A 9,606-nucleotide genomic window follows, 5' to 3' on the forward strand; every position below is an offset into this window, starting at 1 on the left:
AAAAAGACTTCAAAATCATAAAATGTGGGGAAGGAAAGTAAGAAAATTTAGATTCTTTTTTTATTTTAATCATGTGTTTGATCCTATAGGACTATCAGGCTACAGCAAGCAGATTTAGGAAGGGGATCACATACTTAAAAAACAGGGCAAACCACAAAGCAAAACCGAACATTACATTCACAAAAACTGAAAAGAAAAGTACTCAGGCATAAAATAAATGGAAACCATCCAATTAAAAAAAGAATAGAAGAAAAGAGAAACATAGAATCAACTGGAAAATGAGGTTTAAAATGGCAATAAATACATAACTATCAATAATCACCTTGTCCAGAATGTACACATGTATGTGTAACTGGGTCACCATGCTGTACAGTAGAAAAAAAAAACAGTTAAAAAATCACTTGAAATGTCAATGGACTGAATGCTCCTATCAAAAGACACATAGTGGCAGATTTGATAAAAAAGCAAAAAACTTACAATCTGTTGTCCCTAAGAAACTCACCTTAGGGAAAAGGATACATATAGATTGAAAGTGAGGGGATGGGAAAAGATATTTCATGCCAATGGACAAGACAGGAAAGCAGGAGTTGCAATCCTCATATCAGACAACAAAGACTTTAAATTGAAGGCTGTAAAGAAAGACAAAGAAGGACACTATTTAATGGTTAAAGGATCCATTCAAGAAGGATATATTACAATCAATTCCCCTAATATAGGAGAACCGAGATACCTATGGCAAATACTAACAGACATAAAAGGAGAAATAGATGGGAATACAATCATAATAGGAGATTTTAACACCCCACTCACATCAATGGACAGATCCTCTAGACAGAAAATCAGTAAGGCAACAGAGATCCTAAAGGAAACAATAAAAAAGTTAGACCTAATCGACATTTTCAGGACATTACATCCAAAAAAATCAGAATATACATTATTCTCAAGTGCATATGGAACATTCTCAAGAATTGATCACATACTGGGGCACAAAGCTAACCTTAACATATTTAAAGTATAGAAGTTATTTTAAATATCTTCTCTGACCACAATGGGATGAAACTAGAAATCGACCACAGGAAACGAAATGAGATATAACTGACTACATGGAGATGAAACAACCTGATACTAAAAAGCAAAGGGTCAATGAGGAAATCAAGAAGGAATTTAAAAAATACCTCAAGACAAATGATAATGAAAACATAACCACTCAAAATCTATGGGATGCCACAAAAGCAGTGCTCAGAGAGAAATTCATAGCAATAAAGGTCTCCCTCAAAAAAGAAGAAAAAATCTCAAATTGACAACTTAACCCACCATCTAATTAGAAAAATTAGAAAAGGAAGAACAAACAAAACCTAGTCAGCAGAAAGAAGGAAATCATAAATATTAGAGAGGAAATCAATAAAATAAACAAAAACAATAGAAAAAATCAATAAAACCAAGACTTGGTTCTTTGAAAAGCTAAACAAAATTGACAAACCTCTAGCTAGACTCACCAAGAAGAGGAGAGGAAAAAACCCATATAACCAAAATATGAAATGAAAATGAGAAGTCACAATGGATAGTAAGGAAATACAAAAAACCATGAGAGAATACTATGAAATATTGTATGCCAACAAATTTGACAACCTAGTTGTCTAGAAATGGACAACTTTCTAGAGACTTACTGCCTGCCAAACTGAATCAAGAAATAGATCAACTAGACAGACAAATTACTAGAAATGAAATTGAATATGTCATAAAAACACTCCCTATAAATATTAGTCCATGACTAGATGGCTTCTCAGGCAAATTCTACTAAACATATAAAGAGGAACTTATATCCATCCTCCGTAAACTTTTTGAAAAGTTTAAAAAGTAGGATCACTCCCAAAGGCATTCTATGACGTCACCATCACCCTAATCCCAAAACCAGACAAAGATACCACCAAAAAAGCTATAATCCAATAACTTTGATGAATATAGATTCAAAAATTCTCAACAAAATTTTAGCTAACCAAATCAACCAACATATAAAGAAGATTGTACACCATGACCAGGTGGGATTTATCCCAGGTTCAGAAGGATGGTTCAACATATGCAAATCAACCAATGTCATACATCACATTAACAAAAGAAAAGTCAAAACCACATGATCATCTCAATAGATGCAGAAAATCATTTGATGAAGTCCAGAATACATTCATGGTAAAAACTCTTTTACCAAAGTGGGTACAGAGGGAACATATCTTAATATAATAAAAGTCATTTATGACAAACCCACAGCAAATATAATACTCAATGGAGAAAGCTGAAAGTGTTCCCACTAAAATCTGGAACAAGACAAGGATGCCCACTCTCACCACTGGAAGTCTTAGCCACAGCAATCTGACAAAAAAAAAAAAAAGGCAACCAAATCAGAAAAGAAGAGGTAAAACTGTCACTGTATGCAGATGACATGATACTATATATATAGAAAACCCTAAGGACTCAACCCAAAAACTACTTGAACTGATTAACAAATTCAGCAAAGTAGCAGGATAGAAGATTAACACTCAGAAATCAGTCGCATTTCTGTATGCTTACAATGAAATATTAGAAAAGGAATACAAAAATACAATACCTTTTAAAACTGCACCCTAAAAAATATACACCTGACCTTGGAGGTAAAAGACTTATATGTTGAGAACTATAAAACATTAATCAAGGAAATCAAAGAAGATACAAAGAAATAGAAAGTTATTCCATGCTCCTGGGCTGGAAAAATTAATGTTATAAAAATGGCCACACTACCCAAAGCAATCTACAGATTCAATGCAATCCCTATCAAATTACCCAGGACACTTCCACAGAACTAGAACAAACAATCCAAAAATGTATATGGAACCACAAAAGACCCAGAATCGCCAAAGCAATTCTGAGGAACAAAAAAAACAAGCAGGAGACATAACTCTTCCAGACTTCAAGCAATATTACAAAGCCAAAGTCATCAAAACAGTGTGGTACAGGTACCAAAACAGACAGACAGACCAATGGAACAGAATAGAGAATCCAGAAATAAACCCAGACACATTTGGTCAATTAATCCTTGACAAAGGAGGCAAGAATATAAAATGAGAAAAAGACAATATTTTCATCAAGCATTGCTGGGAAACCTGGATAGCTGCTTGCAAATTAATGAAACCAGAACACACCCTCACACCATGCACAAAAATAAGCTCAAAAAGTCTGAAAGACTTAAATAGAAGACAAGACACCATCAAACTCCTGGAAGAGAACATAGGCAAGACATTCTCTGACAACAACCTTACAAATGTTTTCTCAGTCTCCCAAAACAAATGAATAAAAGCAAAAGTAAACTAATAGGACCTAATCAAACTGACAGGTTTTGCACAGCAAAGGAAACCAAAAAGGAGACAAAAAGACAACTTACAGAATGGGAGAAAATAGTTTCAAGCAATGCAGTGGACAAGGGCTTAATCTCTGAAATATACAAACAACTTATACAACTCAACAGCAAAAAAGCCAACAACCCAATGGAAAAATGGGCAAAAGACTTGAATAGATATTTTTCCAAAGAAGATATACAGATGGCCAATAAACACACGAAAAAATGCTCAACATGACTGATTATTAGAGAAATGCAAATCAAAACTACTATCAGTTACCTCCTCATACAAGTCAGAAGGGCCATCATTAATAAGTACACAAATAGCAAATGCTGGATGGGGTGTGGAGAAAAGGGAACCTTCCCACACTGTTGGTGGCAATGTAGGATCGTACAACCACTATGTAGAACAGAATGGAGGTACTTTAGAAAACTATATGTAGAACTACCAGGTGACTCAGTAATCCCACTCTTGGCCATATAACCAGACAAAACTTTCCTTACAAAAGGCAATTGCACATGCAGGTTCATTGCAGCACTATTCATAATAGCCAAGACATGGCAAAAACACAAAAGTCCATCAACAGATGATTGTATTAGGAAGAAGTGGTATATATACACAATAGAATACTACTCAGCCATAAAAAAGAATGACATAATGCAATCTGCAGCAACATGGATGGATCTAGAGACTCTCATACTGAGTGAAGTAAATCAGAAAGAGATACACAAATACCATATAATATCATTTATATTTGGAATCTAATGTATGGCACAAAGCAATCTTTCTACAGAAAAGAAAATCATGGACTTGGAGAATAGACTTGTGGTTGCCAAGGGGGGAGGGAAGGGAAATAGATGGATTGGGAACTTGGGGTTAATTGATGCAAACTATTGCCTTTGGAATGGATTAGCTATGTAGCACTGGGAACTCTGTCTAATCACTTATGATGGAGCATGATAATATGAGAACAAAGAATCTATACATGTATGTTTAACTGGGTAACTATGCTGTATAGTTTAAAACTGAAAGAACATGTAAACCAGCTATTATGGAAAAAATAAATTCATTATGTATAAAAATATGCTTGAGACAATCTGGAAAATTTGCTTATATATCAGGTATTAGATGACATTAGGAATCAGTTACCTTTTTCACATGTATGATAATGGCATGGTAGTTTCACCTAAATAGTATTCTCATTGGTAATAGATGAATAGTCATAACAATGAGTTTTTTTTTTAAATCCCAGGAGAAAATGTAGGAGTATAGATAAATCAAACTGACAGAATTTGGGTAACTATTGAAAAATGGATGATGGGTCAATGAGAGAGAGTTCACTAGATTATTCTACTGTGAATATGCGTAAAATTTTCATAATAAAAATTCTAATTGCTTCCTTTGAAAAAAAAAGTAAAATTAGAAATGTAACATCCGAACCCAAATATGTCTCACTGGGCAACACAAATTGTTCTGGACTACTATTAAACACACCCCCTCCTTTGCTTTCTGTGAAGTTTTCAAATGCTTCAGGGACAATTAGGAAATTGCTTGGCGTCTCCTCAGGGAGAGACTCAGGATGTAGAAGAGATCAATAAATTGTTCTCACTGTGGGTGTTATGAAGCACATAAGGAGCCAAGACAGATGTTTTATGACAGGTAAAGAGTTTCATGTGGTGCTATAATCAACCAATACCCAAATAATTTTGACAATATTAGCCATTAGTACATTTATTCTGTTTCAAAGCACCACAAAATATGAGGATTTCTGATCATTTCTGCCTACATCCTGCCTTTTTATGCTTGAGCAGAATGGGACTACTCCTTTTTTTCTTCAGACTAAGTATTTTCACAAACAAAATTAACATATTGCTTGCTTTTCCTTCCTTCCTTCCTTCCTTCCTTCCTTCCTTCCTTCCTTCCTTCCTTCCTTCCTTCCTTTTATTCTTTATTTCTAGGACCACATCTATGGCATATAGAGGTTTCCAGGCTAGGGGTCGAATTGGAGCTGCAGCTGCCAACCTATGCAACAGCCACAGCCAAGCCAGTTCTGAGCTGTTTTTGTGATCTACACCACAGCCTCACAGCAATGCAAAACCTCTTAACCCACTGAGTGGGGCCAGGGGTAAACACTTTCTCGTGGATACTATTTGGGTTCATTAACACTAAGCCACAAGGGAACACCCACAGTAAGCATCTTTTGCAATTTCAGTGCCAAATAGTTTATTTAATATTTATATTTTGAATAAATGCTTAATATTATGTATAAGAAAGGACACAAACCATGGGACAAGAGAAGATAACAGAATCAGGAACAAAAAATAAAAATTATGGCAGAACTATGAAGCTGCATGTGTTTAGTTTCTAATTCAGTGTCCTTCCAAATCGTTAGTCAGTTATTTACTCTTGGCTCTTTAGGAAGAGCCCTCTGAGATCTTTATTTCCTTCTCAAAATATTCTAGTAATTAATGCAGATTTTAAACAAAGTATAAATATGAACTTTTCCTGAAGTTTTGATGAGTGGAAAATGGTTTCCACTTTATATTGACGTAAAAGTCCAATTTTTGGTGGCCATGAAATTTGTAAGTACTCAGTTTTATGGTGATGGTCCAGAGTAGAGCAGGAATATATACAATCTTTCCAAAATGTACAGTCTTAAAACATAATAATCAGGTAATCAATGAAGATAGTAAAATGCGAAAAAGCAATTGGATGCTGACCCTACATGCCTTAAGACGGTGAAGGAAAATTCTGTCTTCCCTCCTCTTACAATAAAATCAGCACTTACCAATGGAATTTTTAAGCCTCTTATTATTGCGTGTAAACAAGACATATATTGCTTCTTATTTCTTTGATATAAAATATTTTGCATGAGTTGTTCAGTATTTCTGATATAGAAAGGTAAACACATATGGTAGGATATCAGAAGCTCACAAATTTATAAGCAGTATTTTATGAGGTAATTGTGTATTTCTTATAAATATATATATGTACATATATATAATTTAATGCTATGAATATTATATTTCTTATAGGTTAAAAAAAAGACCCTTGACACAAGTATTTTCCTTGTAACAAGGTTCAGTTCTCCTTCTCTCTTTTCTCTATTTTTCTTTCTTTCTATCATCACTGATTATCTCTCTCTCTCTTTATTATTGTTATACATGTTTAATGTGACTGGTGAGTTTATTTTAAAATACTTTGAACTGAAATTTGGATTTATCATATTTGTTTTAGTTTCATGTACCAAAACATGACCAAATAACATTATATAAAAACTACTGACTATGCTGATATCTTTATCTAGAATAGGTTTTCTGATAAATCTGGATGGAAAAACACAATCTAACAGTCCTGAGCAAATTTATCCTCATGGGAATCACAGACCACCCTGAGCTTCAGCTTCCATTATTTGGGATGTTCCTGCTCATCTACATGATCTCAGTGGTGGGCAACTTGGGAATGGTCATCCTCACCAAGGTGGACTCCAGGCTCCAAACACCCATGTACTTCTTTCTCAGACACCTGTCTTTCACTGATCTTGGTTATTCAACAACTATAGGACCCAAAATGTTAGAAAGTTTTGTTGTAGCTGAAAATACAATCTCCTATTATCTCTGTGCCACCCAGGGAGCTTTCTACATTGTATTTATTATTAGTGAGTTTTTTATTCTGTCAGCAATGTCTTATGACCGCTATGTGGCCATTTGTCACCCTCTGCTCTACACCATCATGATGTCACAAAGGGTTTGTTGTGTGCTGGTGTCAATTCCCTATTTCTATAGCATATTTTTGTCTCTTTTCACCACTGTAAAGATATTTAATTTATCCTTCTGTGGCTACAATATCATAAAACATTTCTACTGTGATAGTCTTTCCTTGTTGCCTTTGCTCTGCTCAAATACATATGACATTGAATTGATTATTCTACTTTTCTCAGCTTTTAATTTGATTTCATCTCTTCTCATAGTTCTTGTGTCCTACCTGCTTATACTTGTAGCCATTTTCAGGATGAACTCTTCTGGGGGCAGACAGAAGGCTTTGTCCACCTGTGGATCCCACCTGACAGTGATCACAGTGTTCTATGGGACTTTACTGTTTATGTATATGCAGCCCAAATACAGTCATTCATTTGACACTGATAAAGTGACTTCCATATTTTATACCCTCATTATCCCTATGTTAAATCCTTTGATCTACAGCTTGAGGAACAAAGATGTAAAGTATGCTCTTCATAAGTTATGGGAAAAAATATGCAGTATGTTTTCTTAAATTCATTTTATTCATTTTCTTAAATTCATTTTATTTAAAGGCAAATATTGTTATGTGTTCCCTCAAAGGAAAAGGAAGGATAAATTTATTCAATAGGTATTTAGAGATTGATGTCTATATATCAGTTATATTTCTAAATGCTCTAAATACATTAACTAATGAACAGTAAATGTCTTTTTCTTCCTGTGGGAAATATGAATTATAAATATAATAGTTAGATAATTTTTATGCAGTAGGATTTTTTTTGGGAACAATAGACTATAACACAGGAAAATAGTGTCGGTATTCTGTGTGGGACAGAAAAACAGTACGGAAAGGAAATTAAAATTACACTTGTGGTATTCTCAACTACTAAAATAAACTTTCTAGAGTCTGTGTATTTGTGTATGTTTTTCTGTAAGCATATTCTTTAAATTTCACCTTCATATGTTTCTATGGGGTGTGTTGAAACACACTCATTTGTGGTTGCAAGGATGCTCAGTATATTATGCAAAGTTGAGGTAATCAATGGTATGAATTTGCTGAAGTGTTTCCATTCCACATGGGGATCTTTGCATCCTTCTCATCAGTAACATTATTTTCACATATGAGCCTTAGAGAGTCTATTAATTCAGCATCCTTGGCACTTGAGCAGCCCAGATCAAGACAGCATCTAATTTTGCCTAAATCATTCTACCTGTGGACTATATCAACTGAGTTAAGTTTCTTGTAATTTGCCACAGAAGCTTCCTGGTTTTGACTTTTATTTTTCCAACCACCTTGATCTTTTTACTTCCTACTTATTTTTTTAATGCATTATCACAACTTATCTCTCTGAGAAACAAGAAAAAATCTTATTTCAGTCATGTTCTCCTTGTTTGTGTCTCCTTGTATATGAGGTCTACTCTAATAAATTAGAGTATTTCCTCTTTTTCATTTGGATAATTTTCCACAAATTTTGTTCAAGTGAGTATGTACTGTGTTTTTCTTTAATTTTTTATTGAAGTATATTTGATTTATAATGCTGTGCCAATTTCTGCTATATAGCAAAGTGACCCAGGCATACACATATATACTTTCTTTTTCTCACATAATCTTCTATCATATTCTATTTCAAGCAATTGTATTATAGTTCCCTATGCTGTACAATATCCCCTCATTGCTTATCTATTCTCAATGAAACACTTTGTATCCAATCCCCCCAAACTCAAAGTCCATCCCACTTCTTCCCCTTTCCCCCTTGGCATCTACAAGTCTCTATATGACAGAGTCCGTTTCTGATTTTTAGATAGGTTCATTTGTGCCATATTTTAGATTTCACATATAAATTATATCGTACGGTATTCATCATTCTCTTTCTGAATTATTTTACTCTAGTGGCATCCATGTAGCAGCAAATGGCATTAATTTGTTCACTTTTATGACTGAGTAGTATTCCATTGTATATATGTACCACATCTTCTTAAACCACTTCTTTGTCAATGGACATTTAGGTTTTCCATATCTTGGCTATTGTGGATAGTGCTCCTGTGGACATAGGTGTGTATGTATCTTTGAAATATAGTTTTGTTCAGATATATGTCAAGGAGTGTGATTGCTGGATCATATGGTAGCTCTATGTTTAGTTTTCTGAGGAAACTCCACATTGTTTTCCGTAGGAGTTTTACCAATGTACATTCACAGCAAAAGTGTAGCAGAGTTCCTTATTCTACACACCCTCTCCAGTATTTGATATACACATATTATTGTAATAATTAATAAGAGCAAATATAATTTAGGCATCTGTCAAATATGGGAAGATGCAGGAAATCTCTGAGATATTTAACAAAATTAACTGACATAATATATTTGTTCTTATCAAGAGAACTCATGACTATGTGAGCATGTAATCATGGGAATATATATAGCCATAAGCATAGATGTATCTATATTGATATCCACAATAGAATATGCACGGGGGGGATACATGATTTGTGTATCATGGGGA

General features: G+C 34.2%; 1 protein-coding gene across 1 annotated transcript; it reads left to right on the top strand.

Moving 5' to 3' along the window:
- Positions 1 to 6,698: 6,698 nt before the first annotated feature.
- LOC110259732 (olfactory receptor 8K3-like) lies at positions 6,699 to 7,640 on the top strand. The gene has a single exon (XM_021085477.2). It carries the CDS (start codon positions 6,699 to 6,701, stop codon positions 7,638 to 7,640), a length of 942 nt encoding a protein of 313 aa, XP_020941136.1.
- Positions 7,641 to 9,606: the final 1,966 nt, after the last annotated feature.

This window comes from Sus scrofa, chromosome 2 (assembly GCF_054392235.1).
Source record: "Sus scrofa isolate SSC_HxYL_T2T_F1_AM1 chromosome 2, Sscrofa_HxYL_maternal_Yorkshire_Landrace_v2.0, whole genome shotgun sequence".
Lineage (NCBI taxonomy): Eukaryota > Metazoa > Chordata > Mammalia > Artiodactyla > Suidae > Sus > Sus scrofa.

Excerpts from the sequence above, each read along its gene's own strand:
- LOC110259732 (XM_021085477.2), top strand. The coding sequence starts at position 6,699 with ATGGAAAAACACAATCTAACAGTCCTGAGCAAATTTATCCTCATGGGA.